Source organism: Carassius carassius, chromosome 12 (assembly GCF_963082965.1).
Source record: "Carassius carassius chromosome 12, fCarCar2.1, whole genome shotgun sequence".
Taxonomy (NCBI): Eukaryota; Metazoa; Chordata; class Actinopteri; order Cypriniformes; family Cyprinidae; genus Carassius; species Carassius carassius.
This window is the reverse complement of record NC_081766.1, coordinates 20,447,092-20,464,760: the sequence shown is the minus strand read 5'-3', so window position 1 is coordinate 20,464,760 and position 17,669 is coordinate 20,447,092. Positions and strand designations below refer to the sequence as shown.

Below are 17,669 nucleotides of genomic sequence, written 5' to 3'. Positions count from 1 at the left end.
TGAAAGTCGCATTTGAAACACAAAGCCAGTATGATTTCAATAAACAACAGTTGATTATGCCGTCACTTGCTGATTTGATGTTTACTTTAAGATGGCTCATATGTTTTTCATGACTCAGATTATGACTTGATGGGAGGAGAGTGACGTGTCCTTGGCGTCATATGACAATGCATTGCCAGTGCTTGATTCTGATGTAGGAAATTGAGAGATTGCCAATTTTATAAACACTCTGGGCTGTATTTCCAGGAGAAATATAGTACAAACAGCTGCCAGATACTGGCACAAACACATACAAGCAGTGGATTCAGTTTCAGAGTTTCAGATGCCACTTTGACAGATTCTGAAGCACAGCTCCCATTAGAGAATTAAACCATTCTCTCTCCTTCTCACACAGGGTTCATCTGGTCTGAAGGGAGGCGAGGGTCCACAGGGTCCACCCGGCCCTATTGTAAGTAACTGTGTTACCTTGGAAACTCTGTCACTGCAAACGATCAATCTGAAAGCTTTGCCTCTATTAGTGAAGTGACATAAGGCAAATTCTGGACCGGCGCTTCCAGCAGGTGGTGAATTTAATGACCAGTAATGTTGGCACTGAGAGCCCAGTTTGATCTGTGATCTGATCCCATGCAGTCTGATCATGCTGAATGAGTCAGGCCTAATCAGTAAGTCCGTCACCACATCAATAATTGCATTTGAATCATACGCGAAATATGCTGAGAGATTCAGACCTGTTGTCATCAAAAGTACTGCAATTTTGATACAGTATGTGCTTGTGTGGTTTTTGAAGTGCACTCATGATAATGCTGCTAAGTACTAGAGAAATCAAATGTACTTCGGGCAAAGTGCCTGACTTGGCGGGATATTAATGAAACATTTACATTACATGCTTAGTATCAGATTATTGGACCTGTGTATTATGCCTCTAATCAAAATATTGAAAAGGAAAGAGAAAAATATTTATTTCTTAAAACAGCTTAATTGAGAAATCTTTTTACTGATACCTTTGAAAATATTAATATTTAATTCCATTAAAAAGTATATATATATCTCTTATTTTGATATAACTAAGGGGTTATATCTAAGTGTGTGAGTTGTTTACTTACTTTTAGTCTTCCCATTAATGACATTATATTGTTCATTCAGACTGATTCATACTGATAGTCGAATATAGCCAGTCATATGCAATCACATCGCGATGGAGGCATTGCCTCCTCTCTCATGAGTTTCCCTCATTCATTCTCAATAACCCCCAGTAAAGTCACGGCACTCTATGGAATCTCTTTTAATAGTCGATGGGCTCAGGGGAGGCAAGCCCTCCACTGTAACTTTACCTCAGGGTGTCACTGTTGGACAGTGTTACTTTAGAATATATATATTTTTTAATTTATACACTTCGTAATGTTATACTTTGCTATATGGGCATTTATTTTGTACCATTCTTTTTTTTTCTCATCCAATATTTTAAATATATATATGTATATATGTATATATTGCACATAATGTATAAAGTATAATTTTATTACCACTTTTACTTGAATAGCTCTATAATTTTATTCTATTAGAATATACTGACACTGAAGACCGGGGTAATGATTCAGAAAATTCAGCTTTGCATGACAGGAATAAATTAGATTTAAATGTATATTAAAATAGAAAAATGTTATTTTACATCATAATAATATTTCACAATATAATTTTTTTTTTTTTTGCCGATCCCAAACTTTTGACAGGTAGTATGTTTATACAGATACACACTCGCAGAGAGAGAGAGAGAGAGAGAGAGAGAGAGGGAGAGGGAGAGTTTAGCATTAAAGTATCATTCACTAATATTTTAGATTTAACATTTTTCTTGAACATTTATGTAACACTATTTTATTATGGAATTAAAGAAGCATGTTTAATAGTTGAATTAAGTGGTGTTGAAAGTTGTATCTAAATCATGCCGTTTCACTGTCCTTGATTCTTGAAATTTTGGTATGATGACAACCCTATGATCATATAGGATGTAGAATAAAATAAAGACCCCATTCTGCATAGAAATAACATCCTCCCATCAAAGTAACTGCTGTCTTTCTTCTCTCGTAGTGCAGTAAAGGCACAGCAGTAAAGCTTAAAACCATCAAAGCTTCAGCTGTGCGCTATGTGAAGCCCCTTTCAGCTTGAGGAAGATTGGTGTAGGGATTCATTGTCTCTCTTGTATAAAAAGCATCTGTACAGCCCGGCAAGAAAAATCTCTGAAATCAGAAGGATTTTGAGTCAGTGGCCGACCCACGCCAATCAGCCATCTTATCTTTGCCTAAATAGACCACCCGCAGGGGCCTGAATTGAGTCACCGGCAGCAGAGTACAGCTCTTCTGAGAAGTTTCTAATAAAGAATTGAGTCAGTTTGAACAGTGTGTTTTCTGAGAAGTTTGTCTGTGTGTGTTTGTGAGGTGGTATATCAGATGAAAGTGAGTCAGGGCTGTGTGTTGTGTCAGTTTGATATTAGGTTGTATGACTGGTCATAGTCTGTGGTGTTAGCGGAGCGTTCATTGTGGAAATGGAAATTACCTTTTTTATTATTATGATCTGTGCTATGTTTTATATATTAAGCCAGAGGTTCTTTTTTTTTTTTTTTTATAAAGATATCCACCTTTTTAAAGCGATAGTTACAGCCATTTGTAACTTGTGTGTATGACTTCAAGGTCACTGTCATTTCAGTTATTTTAGATGTACAAAAACAATCCATTATATTGCTTGATACTGCAAATTGGCATTTGTTATCATATTATTTAAATTTATTATAAGGATCATAAATCACTGGTTTGTAGCACAAATTGTTTTACTGTTTACTGCACTTTGTTAAAGGCTGTTAAATGATCGGAAGTCTAAAACATTCACAGAAAATAGCTTACTGTCATTTTGCAAAATAAGGTGTTTTCACCTCCATGCCTCTATGATGTTGATGCAAGGTTCTGCCCTGCATGAGGTGTGGTGTACAGTGCCATTAACCCCTCCCTTTGTTTATAAGCATTAACACTGCTGGCTAATGCAGTCGGATGAGGTTGTGTGAGAGTTTTAACATGTTTTTGTGTGGGTGTATGCATGCATGTCACAGCAACTCAATGTCTTCAAGTAAACGGTGAATAAAGCCCTCGCTCTGAGAGCTCTCTTCAGTGCTATTCCTTCTGTGCTAATAGATGCTCTAATGGACTGTTTCTGAAAAAGACGTGCTATGTGTTGGTTTTGAACGAGAGAGCTCGCTCTCCCATAAACGTTTGTCCATCAGTAAGACCTGCTGATAGACTGTAAGAAAGAAATGTTTTTAATGTGATACACAAATGTGCCTTAGAACTGGCACAAAACTGGCCTGGAAAAGTCATGGGACTTTAAATGTAATGGTTTTTAGTTTTGTTTAGAATTTTTGTTCAGGTATTAAATGTGTAAAATCGAATAAATATTTATATTTGAAAGTATATGTATTTTTATAGTTTATTCTTTTCTTTGAAATTTGAGATTTGTGCAGACTCTGTAATACATATCTCTTTGTACAGTAGTCATAAATGACTGTAAATGATTGCCCTGACGAAAAAAAAAGGAAGTCTGGAAGCAACACACCCGACAGAAGAGCAATTGTTGTTGCAAACAATGATGTTTGTTAGTGAGACTTTTTGCAGAAAATTGTTAATTTTCTATATGCAATATTTTTTTTTAGGTAAGCCTAGACTTGCTTTCTTTTAAAACTTAATAATCTCTCCTGGAATCCAGCTGTGTTCCAGTCAGATTAAATGTGATATGTGTGTCACAGGGGTCACCAGGAGAGAGAGGGCCAGCTGGACCAGGAGGCCCCATTGGTCTAACAGGACGTAACGGACCTCAGGGACCCCCGGGACCTGCTGGAGAGAAGGGTGCTCCGGTGAGTGCACATTGTTTGGAGATTAAAAAAATAAATAAAATACATTGATACATTAAGCGATGCACTAATGTCTAGGGATTCCTGTAGAAAACAATGGGGGCCAGAGGGAAATAGTTTTAGTTAATTAAAATTCATCTTTTCAATAAACACATCTAACACAGATAGCTTAGCCAGTTTAATGCAGCATCCAAACAGTAACTTAATTCAGTTAATTCAGACTATTACAACACACAGTTAAAGCTGAAATCAATTAGTTGACTGAAAGGTTCTATAATAATTACTGAACATATTCTTCTGCATAGTGTATAAATGCTGTTAATTAATTCCAGTGGATCTTCCATTAGCCTTGTTTGCTCAGGCGGCCTGTATTAACCAGATTAAAGTATTCCTCATAGAATGTAATGCATAGAGGTCTTAGCATTTTCGTAATCTGCACTTTAAGACATGCTTATAAAATGTTATTTCCTAACTTCGTTCAGGGTGAAAAAGGACCTTCTGGACCTGCCGGTCGGGATGGGATCCAAGGTCCAGTCGGACTCCCAGGCTCAGCCGGACCTCAGGGTCAACCTGGAGAGGATGGAGACAAGGTGCAGCATTTTATTCCAAATGCTACAGAATGACGTTTTAATCCACAGACATCATGCCCATCTCACATCTGCACACCATTAGTGACAATGTGGACAGAGTTTTGACTTATCCATCATTGTAACCAAACAAGACACAAAATCATTACTAAAGTGAAATGTTGAAACCAGTGAAATCGAGGTGTACATACACACTTTTGCACACATGCTCATAAACCAAGTAAACAAACGTGCTCTGAGGCTAATGTATTCCAGAATCTATTATTGCCCTGTTAAATGTAGAATAGTTCTTTTTTAGATCCTTATCACGTCTCAAGCCACATTATTCTTTTCGGTTGTGGCGGCAATGGTGTTTGAGGGGGCCAAGTAATCAATTAATTCCAAAAACTTCTCAAGGTCTTGGTTTTACTGTTAAAAGTAAATCTCTGGAGTATCTGCTGTTGATGCTGAAGTGACCTTGAGAAATTTTTGATGACCAGGCAACTAGGGAAAAGTTGTAAACAGAGCTTCAAGGTTATATATATATATATATATATATATATATATATATATATATATATATATATATATATATATATATATATATATATATATATATATATATATATATATATATATATATATATATATAATATTATTATTTTTTATTTTTTTTCAGGGAGAAGTTGGAGAACCGGGTCAAAAGGGAAGCAAGGGTGACAAAGGCGAACATGTGAGTTAAACAGTATTCAAACTGAATTTCTACAGAATACTGTATTTATATGTTTGATATTTTGTTATAAATAAAACATTCAAAATATTAATTATTATATATGTATCTGGGAATACTTTATAGTAAGTTCCTACTTTTGAATGCATTATCTTACAAATCAGTTAAATCCCACTGTTGCAAGACTTTGTCTATACTGTATTAAATACTGTATTTACTGTTTGTATTTATTCTCCATATTTACTATTGTTTTTTTAGTCCTCAAGACTGTATATTGCATGCATCACTGTTGTTTCCTGAAGGAGCTGTTTAGTTTTATCTGTTGTCATGCAGTGTGCTAAATATGAAATATGAAGTTAACTTTAACATTAAGTAATAATGAGTAATACATTTGTTACAGTATTTATCAATCTTTGATAACGTTAATAAGATACAGCTGTTCATTGTAAGTTTGTGTTAGCTCAGGTCCATTAAATAATATCAAAGACTATAGAATACCCAAGACGGGTCAGTCGTATAGTTTTGAATGGGAAAAATTGCAATGCTCTATATGGCCGCTTTCTTGAACGAAGTCCCGCCTTCGAAATAAAAGAGCCGTTCACTAATCGATAAAGTATGTGTGTCAATGCAGCCGCGGTTAGAAGTTCCAGTTGCTATAGAAACAGTCACAATCTGAGACATGCGCTTAGGACTGCGCATGCACACTAGCTGGTCTAGCCTGAAAAGTAAGCTTTTTTTTACGCTATTTGAACAAAAAGAAACAGTGAGACATTTATGCAACAGTTGCCAGATTTCATTGTCAATTTTAAATATGAAATTTAATCTTAATCTTAGCGAACAGTTTTGAAGAATTTGATGTTTCCCCATTGAAATACATAGGAGCTATTTTATAATATTAATATAACCATAATACTATTATTTAGAAATGTTTGTTTACCTTTTTTTGCTGCATTTACACTTATTGCACCTATTTTTACACAAACAATTATTATCTTTGGCACTTTAAATGTTCATATGAGCTCTAACTTCTTCATAACAGTCCCTAACATTGTCCTGGTTGTCTGTTGCTGAAGGGTCCTTCAGGTCCGGTAGGCCCTCAGGGTGTAATCGGAGCTCCAGGTCCTGCTGTGAGTACTTACAATCTTCTGTTTGAGCCATGTAGGATGAAACCCAAATGTCACCTCTTTTTTCCATTCATTTTGGAAATGTTGTCAAGCAGATATATCGTCTTCTATACTGCAGTGATTTCACACATATAAAGCATCTTCACTGCTCAAGCTTTCTTAGCCTAACTTCAGTGTTTATTTTTGATCAGATGCGCTGTGGCCTAGTGGTTAATGATCTGGGCTGTTGGTTAAAAGGATGTAGGTTTGAATCTCACAAAGGGTGATGAATTAGCCTTGAAACAATTTTATGTTTGCAGGGCAAAAAAAAAAAACTAACTAATAATGATTTTAAAATTGTAACTACTAGCCTGAAAGTGACAGTTCCGTCAACTTTACCAAATTCTCTCACATCTTCTGGGTCATCCTGATTGTTTAACTCTGGTCATCATTGGTCCAAAAAGTGCCCTACAAGTTGCTTTGGATAAAAGTGTCTGTTAAATGAATAACTACTCACATTTGCTCAGTTTTGCCTCTGTCAGGCAGCCTGCTGATTTGATAAAGCAGCAGTGAGAGGAAGTAGTCAGGGCCAGGTGGCACACAGTTGAATATTTAAAGTTTATGACTCAAGCTGAACACTTCCAGCTGGGCATCTCTATTTCCTTGATATATTAGCTCTATAAAAGCTGCTAATTACACCTATTCTGTGCAGTTATGTGAAGAACATTCTTGGAGGCTTTTCTACTGAATAGGAAACTACAAATTTGGAAATAACGTTCTTCTCACAGACAGCACTGTTCCCTCACATCACTTTAGTAACTTCATCTTCATTCTGCCTTTGAAGCCCTCCTTATCCCTTCTACTGATCCTGTAGAGCAAGCAGCGTCAGAAATGAGGACGGCACAGTAAATCCTCTGGGCATTCCACTGAATGGCACATCTTTCCAAGCTTGACTTTTGATGTCTCAAGGGGTAGATGTCATTTTCATGCTTGTCTGCGCTGTACAGTATGAAAGACATTCTGGGGTCAGCAAGAGATTGTTGCACTGTACTGTACTTCTCTACCATCATGCTCATGCGTCAGTGTGTTATCGTTTATCTGACTGCTTTTTTCTTGTGCAGGGAAGTGACGGAGAGGCCGGACCCAGAGGTCAGCAGGGTATGTTTGGGCAGAAGGGAGATGAGGGGTCCCGTGGTTTCCCAGGTCTTCCCGGTCCCGTTGGACTGCAGGTAGATTTATCATCTTTACACTAATCTAAACACATCTATTATGGATCTGCTGCTTGCGTATTATTTTATTTACACACAGCTCAACTGTTTAATATCATCTAAGACTTTTCAGACACGATAATTGTGCAAAGAGAGCAATAGCCATTTTTAAAATCTGGATTCAATTATGTTGCTCCAAACATGGCTGATTGATTTAGTCACTTTCAGTTTACTTGACATTTTTAAGGTGAATTGTAATTTATGTGCCACTAGCGCCACCAGTTGGATTTGCAAAAATAATGATTGCTTCTCAAAAGGATTCTTTGAACACTTCCCGTCTTCCATTGGTCAGACAAACAGAGAGTCCCACTCTGACTTCAGAAGTTCAAGCCACAGGCTGAGCCATTGTTGCAAACATTGAAACGCGAAAACACTTATCAGAGAAATCAGCTTACGAATTGTTTACTTATACACTACCAATTAATACAATTGTTATTTATTTATTTTTGAAAGAAATTAATACTTTTATTCAGCAAGGATGCATTACAGTAATGTTATCATCTTACACAAGATTGCTATTTTAAATTAAAGCTGTTCTTTTGAACTTTACATCAAAGAATCCAGAAAAAAAATGAATAAATGTATTATGGGTCCATAAAAATATTCCGCTATGTACATTTTTTAACATTGATAAAAAAAATATAAAATGTTTCTTGAGCACCAAATCAGCACATTAGAAAGATTTCTGAAGGACCATGTGACTGAAGACTTCACCATCACCACCATTTTTATTTTTAAAAGAAGACCGTTTTTATTGAGAAGCAGTCATTTTAAAACCATGATAATATTTCACAATATTATTGTTTTTACTGTAATTTTTATTTGACTGTGATTTGTTTGTGTCTAATAGATAAAAATGTTTTAATGGTACTGTAGCTATCTCTGCGTATTAAGACTGCATTATAAAAAAAAAATACACCTTTCACCTTTATAGGAATAATGAGGGAGTGATTTTCAAATGGAAACAGAGGCTGTTACTCTACACAGCAATATTAGAGTCACTCAGAGCAATTGACTGGTAATCAAAGCTAATAGGAATAGCGATTCATCCCAGCTGTGCTAATTGTTTGTTCTCTGCATCTCCTTGTTAGTAAATTTCTTTGATCCTCTGCAATAATGATTTTCTGACTCAAAGAAATGAACCATCTTAATTAGTTTTCTCCCAAGTTTTGAATAACTTGCTAATGAGAAGTCATTGGACTTTATTAGAATGGAGACTTTTCATTATCTTTTTAAACCCCACTGTAAATATAACATTTAAGCTGTTTGGCAGTTGGGAAAATGGTTTCCCTAAAAAAGGCTTTAAAATATCAGCTCTGTTCTTTTATATTAACACAACATTTATCACAACAATAAGCGGTACGATATGCGTAAGCGAATACCAAAGAGCACGTCTACCAAGTACAATGACCCACAATAGCCTTGTAATTACAGATGTTGACTATGAACAATGGAGAGACGTCTGTTGGTTTTGTTTGGTGATAATGATCTGAATACTATTCAGACCTCTTTAGTCAAGCTCAGTTGAATTGCAAAATGAATTGCTTGCCAAGCTTTGCCTCTTTTTGTATTTCATGTTTTCAAAGTGACACCGGGTGCGACACATTCACAGGCTCCCAAATGCAAATGCGTTAATTGCCATAAGGTTCCTTCTACTCCTAATTACTAAAAATTGTTATTTGATTAATAGTGTTTACCCGGTGGCTCAGAGCAGCAAATGTATAATATTAATATTCAACACGGTGAGGCTGATTGTTATTCTAAATTGTCATGTTGCTCATGGGGGAAGAGGAAACATTAACGTATCCTCTGTTGTAACTGAAAGTTTTAGCATTTTTGAAATTGTAATAGGTGAATTCTTAACAGGGATAATGTATCCTGGAGTTGTGCCTGATTAATATTTAAAGCTGGTTTTCTACTAGGGTTTGCCAGGACCACCAGGAGAGAAAGGAGAGAATGGAGATGTTGGCCCAATGGTAAGTTTGCAGTTTCCTTGTTGTCAAAACACAGCGTTTCCTATAGTTTTGTCATGATTAGTCTTAACTTTGTACTTAACATGCATACTTTAATTTAAATTTCACTAATGGGACAACACCTTTATAGTATTAGTGCAAGTGCCAGTGATTCAAGATTTGCAGATTCTTGTCATAAATAGGTCATAATGATTTACCACATTTTGGCTCGATTCAATCCATTTAATCTTCCAGAGTTTAATCGTTTGACAAACTGTTGTTTTTCTTATAGGGTCCACCTGGTCCTCCAGGTCCCAGAGGTCCTCAAGGTCCTAGTGGAGCAGATGTGAGTTTAACTGTGAAATATTTGAATAGAAACTTTAGTGAATCAGAAAGATTTGAATCATCAGTATTTGTATTTGATTGACAGGGTGCTCCTGGCCCTCCCGGAGGTATTGGCACAATGGGTGGAAATGGTGAAAAGGTGAGTATTTCTTGCATGAATCTCTTTAAAGGGGACATTGGATGCTAAATTAACTTTTACATGGTGTTTGCACATATATGTCTAAGCAGTGTGTGGACACAGCCACCCTACGATGATAAAAATCCAGTCAGTCCTGTTTTTATTTTTAATCCCCACAAATCTAAACAGTCTCAATTATCAAGCCCTGCCCAAGACGGTTGATGGACTCTCCCGTATTAGCATATTTCTGCCCTCAACCAGTTGTACGCTGTCCGCCATTTTCTCCACACACGAGCAGCTGTCGCGATGGAAACACACCAAAGAATACAAAAAAAAAAACAGAAGAGAGGGGCAGGGTGACCAGTAGCTCACTATCATCTAAAGAGACATACACCGGTAAGGGTCGCTGTGATCAGAGATGTTTTTGAACATTTACAAAGGGGGGTGTTTCACATGACCATTGAGGAATTTTAAACAAAGTACATTGCAGACATTTCATGAAGACCCTATAGGAATCATACCAAGTTGTGGAAATGCTCATCCGATGCCCTCTTTAAAAACATGAATATACATAAATGTGCATTATAGTTATTATGGTGAATGTGCATAGATGTCACATGTAATAAAGACTAGACAGAACTGAACTTGTTTCTCTTCCTCTCTTCCCCTCAGGGTGAGACCGGCGAGGCAGGTAATCCAGGACCACTAGGAGAACCTGGTTCAGTAGTAAGTATTTGTTTGTGTTTAAGAGTTGTTAAATCTGAGTTTTTACTATAGACACATCTGACCTGCCTGTGATTGAGGCTAATCTATTGACATTCAAGGAGCATACAGACACCAATATTTTTTACCAGATTAAGCTGATGACCTTTAAGGTGTTAAGGCTGCTACAGTCCTTTGCGTTAGATTAAATTAACATGTGAATGTTTTCCTCTAGCTCATATATGCTTAGATGAACGTCACTTGCATTCCAGATGGTTGCTGTTATCATCATGCCCTTTCACCCAGGGACATTATTTCAACCACTGCCTGCTGCTGATATCAGCATCTTAAATACTGATGTTTGTCTCAATGCTTTTTGAGACTAAATAAGATAGTAGATTTCTGCTTGCATTAGGAGTTTAATGCAATATTCAAAGTTAGATTAAAAACGCTTCTAGACACTTATGTTATACTAGTTGCAGTAATAGGAATTTCAGTTCATTTTAATCTTACTTTCTTAAATTCAAAATTTGAACTGTATTTCACTCTGGTGGCTATCTTAAATCAAATTCAGAAATTCAATTACTGAGGAACTAAGCAATAAGTAACCGTTATTACCGCTTTATAGCCCACTTTTACAGTTAATCTCCCTCTTGGGCTTGAAAACAGCATAGCATCACCTTTGAATTACATATTTTTTAGGATATTTGTCGTGTCCTTCTATAGGGACCCAAGGGTGAGCTTGGAGAGAAAGGAGAATCTGGCCCTCCTGGAGCTGCAGGACCCGCTGGCGCAAGAGGAATCCCTGGAGATGACGGTCCTAAAGGAAACCCAGTAGGTCTCCATCAATGACATCCCAGAAAGCACCCTTCCTTTATTACACAGATATAATACTATATGATGACTGAATTTTTCTTCTTCTTGTAAATTAGGGTCCTATTGGCTTCCCTGGAGATCCAGGGCCTCCTGGTGAGGCTGGAGCTGCTGTAAGTTAAATATGGAGACATTTTACAAAAGTAAAATAACTTTTTCTGTGGAGAACAAATGCATTTTAAAATGCTGGAAGTGAGGTGAGGGAAAATGTATGCAACTCTTTTCCAAAGCACTTTATATATACTGTAAACATTTCAAAAGCTCATGTAGTTTCATGTGTCCAGTTTTTTTTTTTTTTGCCCACCTTGTTTAGCATATGTTATAGGCTTCATTGCACACTGTTTGAAGAAAAGCATTGCGCAAGATGTAAAAAAAAAAAAATAAATCAAACTAATAATCAACATGTCCTCAAAATAGTCATTAGTTACAGGTTTAATGTCCAAGAGCATATTAAGCAAATGTTGTGAGTAAGCTCTAATATGATTTTTAATGGAAATGAAAGATTACGGGCAATGTTGTGATGGAATGTCCTGTTTCACACAGGGACTCGATGGCCTTCCTGGAGACAAGGGAGATGATGGAGAAGCCGGTCAGCCTGTGAGTGATGGTCGACTCTCACTGAAAATCATATTTTTTGTTCAAACATAATGAAACTTGGGAGTAATGCATTCCATTTTTACACCACAGGGTCCGCCTGGTCCATCTGGTGAAGCTGGTCCTCCAGGAGCCCCTGGAAAACGAGTTAGTACAACTCTGGACTGACCGTTGTTGGCTGACTGGTTATATCTAGAAATGCACACATTTTTGAAAACGCATACAAATAGTTATATTCAATATTTTGCCATGAAACTGGTACAATATATTATGGACTAATGATGATTCTAAGTAAGTATCAAAGTTGATCTATAACATTTTTTCATTCTTTAAGAAAATATAAGAATTTACAGTACTTGTTTGTATTACCCCTTTGTTGTTCCTTCTATAATCTGCTGAGACCACACTTTTTCAAATAGGTTTATGAGAGCCTCTGTAAATTCATGCTAAAAGTAGCCCATATTTTATGGGGCATGTTTATTTTTAACGGATCTGAACTGTTCAAACAATAAATCTTTAAAAGGAGAGCACAGTTAGGATTTTACTGAGTCTTCCCTCAGTAAATTGTTCCCAAGTGAGTAAAGAGTGCGGGCTTTGCTTGGGAAAGGCATTTCTGTTAAATCTCAGCATAGCGTAAAACCTGTGTGGAAAAAAAATGGGCTTCTCGCATCCGTTTGCATTGCTTAAGAGCAGTTGAGCTGAGGCTGATGTTTAGACAGTCCTATTACAGAACATTGACCGAAGTGGATTGAATGACAGCTCTGTGACGGCAGTGTAAGTGTGATAACCGAAAGGAAATGAAGTTGTCATTGTCAGCTCTGGTGTAATCCTCAAGACCATGTCTTAGAATTGATTACACTTTTAGCTCTAACACTTCTATATGATCTGACGTATTTCCCAGAGTAAACTTGTAATTTTCAGTAGCTGACTCATAAGTTCAGAGAGAATTTCGTTTCAGTTGTTTTTCTAAAGTGAGTTTTATTGCCGTATATATGTCAGGAAAGAAATTGAGACTTTTTTCAATATATGAACAGGCTTTTAGTCTGAAAATTGTAATTTTCTCGTATCAGCAGAGCCGTTAATAGCAATAAAAATGCATTTCAGGGCTTTCCATTTCCGCTCGCCTTGCTTATAATTTTAAGTGGGTCTGTGCATGAAGCTGATTCATTCTGCAGACCTCGGCCTTCTGTGTGTTTTGAATCTAAATGTGCACACACATATTGATCATGGACTTCTGAAAAAACATATTTCATGTGCTTATTCCCACACTGAGAATACAATACCATCATTTGTCTGTATAATCATATTAATAAAGTTCACAAATGTGTGGACAGGAATGCTAAATATCTGGATGCTTCCCCAAGCCATTGGCCATTGCTATTGTTAAAACCTTCACTCCAAAAGAAATTGTTTTATTTAATTTTGTCTTTTCCATTAAAATATCTAAACATCCGTAAAACTTGATACATTTACTTCAATATCGATATTGTGTATGAAAAAAGACTTGTTTTGGAGTATCTCGAATGATGTTACTCCATTAGCAAATATTAGCGCATTAACAATAGCAAAAGCCATCATAATGCACCTAAGAGGTATACAATTGTGTGTATGTGGTTGCCGGAGTATGTTTTGGTTTCTGTGAGATATCGGTGAACAAAAATGTAGTCATGTTGATGAAAAAAGAAAGTATGCTAACTTGTTGCCTTGGTACATTTGGATGCAGTAGCTTTTTTATTGTTAAAAGCTCTTTATAAATATCTGCTGTTAGAAGGTTTTGAGTTTTTTTTTTCTTTTTTCTCTCTCTTCAAGGGTCCTGCTGGCCCAGCTGGTACAGAAGGCAGGCAAGGAGAAAAGGGTGCAAAGGTAAGATAGTTATTATTTAAACTTGCACCTGAGCAACCAAACAACATGTTTGCCATTTGTAATGCAGAATAAATCATTTGTCCTCCTGAAAGCTTGATTTGTTATCTGTCCATGCTTCGGTCTGTTGAATCCAATCTCTCATGACACTTAGCGGTCCTGACTTTTAAAATTCTAATTGAAAGATCTGAGCAAAAGAAAGCCTAATTGGATGCCACAACAAGTTAAGCTTGTACTACAGGTTCAGTCACAGGAGCTGACAGGAAATCTATATTTTCCCCCATAAAAGCATTTGTTCAGTTGATTTGTTGATCCACTGTCATCATTCACTCCATGTTTACCATGTTTAGGACACTTGCACTGAAAAGATCAGTTAAATGATAAAAACATAAATGGTTAAAAACATTAGCTATATAGAATGTCCTTTACAAATATTTTTGAACATTATACAAATTTCTTTTTTCATTTATTTTTCAGTTTAGTAAGTAGCTATTGTGGGGTCCCATTTTCGCTGACTTTTTATTTTTTTTATTTTTTTATGTATGACACCCCCCACCCCAAGTATTAACCAGTAAATTATCCTTGAATTGTATTTTTGTCAAACAGGGTGAGGCTGGTGCTGAAGGACCAGTGGGCAAAACTGGGCCTGTGGGCCCCCAGGGGCCTCCTGGAAAATCTGGAGCGGAGGGCTTACGTGGCATCCCTGGGCCTGTGGTATGCACTTGAAAACTCTGATACAGTTCAAATTAGTGTGAAATTATATTAAGCAAGCAGAATGGTACAGAAGAATCTCTTAATTTGAATAATTAAGCTTGAGTTGAGGCACTTTTCTTGTCTAGTCGGTAGATTTGAGTACAATATGCCCTGCACTAATTTTTGCATATTATAGTATGTTTTAATGGGCTGTGGCTTTCTGTCTGCTCTCTCAGGGTGAGCAGGGACTTCCTGGAGCTGCTGGCCAAGATGGTCCTCCTGGACCATTGGTAAGAAGATACAATCCGGCACCATTATGTAGTTCATTTAGTAATGAATATGACTCTTGTTTTTTTTTTTTTTGCCTAAACACTTAATTGTGACATTTATGTGTTTTGACAAATTCTAGGGTCCTCCTGGTCTTCCTGGCTTGAAAGGTGACCCTGGTACTAAAGGCGAGAAGGTATGTTGTAACTAGTATTTAACTAGTACTTTTCTAAAGCGCAAAAATAAGAATGCTGCAAATGGAACATGTAAGTAGATAATTTTTGTAAGAAAACGTTATGTCATATATTTGTTAATGTATGTATATATATATATATACACTCCTGAACAAAATCTTAAGACCATGGGATGCATCGCAAGTTTTACACATTTTGCACTAGTGGATCATAACCGGGTTGTAAGTGCTGCTTCAAAATGCCAAAAGAAAAAACAGGATCAAGAGACAAAAAATAGAGAGTAGGCAATTTATTGAAAACTGCATTTAAAGTCAAACAGGCTGTTCATCAGCTGATCAAAAATATAAGACCATAGCCCAAAAATAAACTCACAACAGAACTAAAAGTGTCAAAAAAGGACTCAGTAGTGAGTAGCCCCACCGTTCTTGTTGATCACTTCAAACACTCGTTTCGGCATGCTTGATGCGACTGTTTCCAGGAGGCTGGTGGGAACGTTGCTCCATGTGGTGAAGATGGCTTCACGAAGGGCATCCACGGTCTGGAACTGACGTCCGTTTTTGTAAACTTCCCTTGCCATCCATCCCCAAATGTTCTCAATGGGATTTAGATCAGGGGAACACGCAGGATGGTCCAAAAGAGCAACGTTATTCTCCTGGAAGAAGTCCTTCGTCAGGCGGGCGTTGTGAATTGCAGCGTTGTCCTGTTGAAAGACCCAGTCATTACCACACAGACGGGGCCCCTCGGTCAAGAGGGATGCCCGCTGCAACAGATCAACATAGCCAGTCGCCCTTTGACGCCCCTGCACAACCTGAAGCTCCATTTTCCCATTGAAGGAAAAAGCACCCCAGATCATGATGGAGCCTCCTCCACTGTGCCGCGTAGAAAACATCTCAGGTGGGATCTCCTTGTCATGCCAGTAACGTTGGAAGCCATCAGGACCATCCAGGTTAAATTTTTTCTCGTCAGAGAATAAAACTTTCTTCCACCTTTCAGTGTCCCATGTTTGGTGCTCCTTTGCAAATTCCAAACGGGCAAGTTTGTGTCGTGGGAGGAGACGTGGCCTTTGAAGACGTTTTTTGTTCTTGAAGCCCTTCTCTAGCAGATGACGTCTTATGGTTATTGGGCTGCAGTCAGCATCAGTAAGGGCCTTAATTTGGGTTGAGGATCGACCTGTGTCTTCATGGACAACCCGTCGGATCCTGCGGCTCAGTGCAGGTGAAATCTTTTTGGGTCTACCACTTGACTTTTTTGTCTCATAACTCTCAGGATTTTTTAAGAAATGTAAAATGACTGTCTTACTGCGTCCAACCTCGGCAGCGATGGCGCGTTGTGTGAGACCTTGCTTGTGCAGCTCAACAATCCTGCCACGTTCAAAAAGAGAAAGCCTTTTTGCCTGTGCCATCAGAAAGATCTTGACAGTATGACTGCTTGAAAAACAATGACTTGAAAGCCATATTTTTGTGCAGATTTGAGCTTTTTATGGCTATGGTCTTAAACTTTTGATCAGCTGATGAACAGCCTGTTTGACTTAAAATGCAGTTTTCAATAAATTGCCTACTCTCTATTTTTTATCTCTTGCTCCTGTTTCTTCTTTTGGCATTTTGAAGCAGCACCTAGAACCCGGTTATGATCCACTAGTGCGAAATGTGTAAAATTTGCAAGCATCCCCTGGTCTTAAGATTTTGTTCAGGAGTGTATATATATATATATATATATATATATATATATATATATATATATATATATATATATATATATATATAATAATGCACAATATTTTGAGCAATATGAGTGTTCAAATAAACGCTGCCTTTATAAGCTTTAAATACATTAAATATATACTTTTATACTGCAATTAACGTCTCCTAGGAGGTTTCACACTTTAAAATTTTTTCCTTTCCTAAACGTGTCTATGAATATTTAACATAACTCTGAGCTCAGTTAAAAGTTTATGATGTGAGAGCAACAGTCTCACTACTGTCATCTTACTGCCATCTCTGTTACATTTAAAGACAAGGTATAAACAAGCTCTTAGTGCTGTAGATTAAATACAGTGTCAGACAATGATTAAACTGTTACTCTGCCTGTAATACATAATCAATGCAGTATACATATGTAAATCTAGAGGTATGCTGAGATGTGTTAATATTCTGAAGTATTAATATTCTGGAGAGGCAAGTACAGTAGCTGTGGCTATAAATATCAGGTGTTGAATAGAAACTAAAGCGCTTGAGCACCTCTCAGATTCTATGTCTTAAGTAAGGTTTAAATTGTTCATGCTGTGGACTGTGGTAGCAAAAGATCCAGAACAGTATGTTGTATTTTGTACATGTTAAAAGACATTGTTTACAATTTCAGCCTTTAAACTAAGTTATTATTATAATTATTATTTATTTATTTATTCATTTTTACTGAATAATGCATTGCCATAGTCAGATAGGTTTCAAGTAAACCAAGATTCTGGGTTAAATACAACTTAAACTCAGTTTAACAGAAAATTGTGACTGTATGT

General features: G+C 36.9%; 1 protein-coding gene across 1 annotated transcript in view; it reads left to right on the top strand.

Moving 5' to 3' along the window:
* The window catches only part of LOC132155079 (collagen alpha-1(XI) chain-like), a 109,522-nt gene that overhangs the window by 86,967 nt on the left and 4,886 nt on the right, over positions 1 to 17,669 (top strand). The window contains exons 41-58 of the mRNA XM_059563860.1: positions 395 to 448; positions 3,788 to 3,895; positions 4,375 to 4,482; positions 5,138 to 5,191; positions 6,262 to 6,315; positions 7,413 to 7,520; positions 9,482 to 9,535; positions 9,804 to 9,857; positions 9,942 to 9,995; positions 10,647 to 10,700; positions 11,403 to 11,510; positions 11,609 to 11,662; positions 12,093 to 12,146; positions 12,237 to 12,290; positions 13,953 to 14,006; positions 14,610 to 14,717; positions 14,933 to 14,986; positions 15,106 to 15,159. Of these exons, the coding sequence (XP_059419843.1) occupies positions 395 to 448; positions 3,788 to 3,895; positions 4,375 to 4,482; positions 5,138 to 5,191; positions 6,262 to 6,315; positions 7,413 to 7,520; positions 9,482 to 9,535; positions 9,804 to 9,857; positions 9,942 to 9,995; positions 10,647 to 10,700; positions 11,403 to 11,510; positions 11,609 to 11,662; positions 12,093 to 12,146; positions 12,237 to 12,290; positions 13,953 to 14,006; positions 14,610 to 14,717; positions 14,933 to 14,986; positions 15,106 to 15,159 (1,242 nt within the window). The remainder of the gene's footprint in view (positions 1 to 394; positions 449 to 3,787; positions 3,896 to 4,374; positions 4,483 to 5,137; positions 5,192 to 6,261; positions 6,316 to 7,412; positions 7,521 to 9,481; positions 9,536 to 9,803; positions 9,858 to 9,941; positions 9,996 to 10,646; positions 10,701 to 11,402; positions 11,511 to 11,608; positions 11,663 to 12,092; positions 12,147 to 12,236; positions 12,291 to 13,952; positions 14,007 to 14,609; positions 14,718 to 14,932; positions 14,987 to 15,105; positions 15,160 to 17,669) is intronic.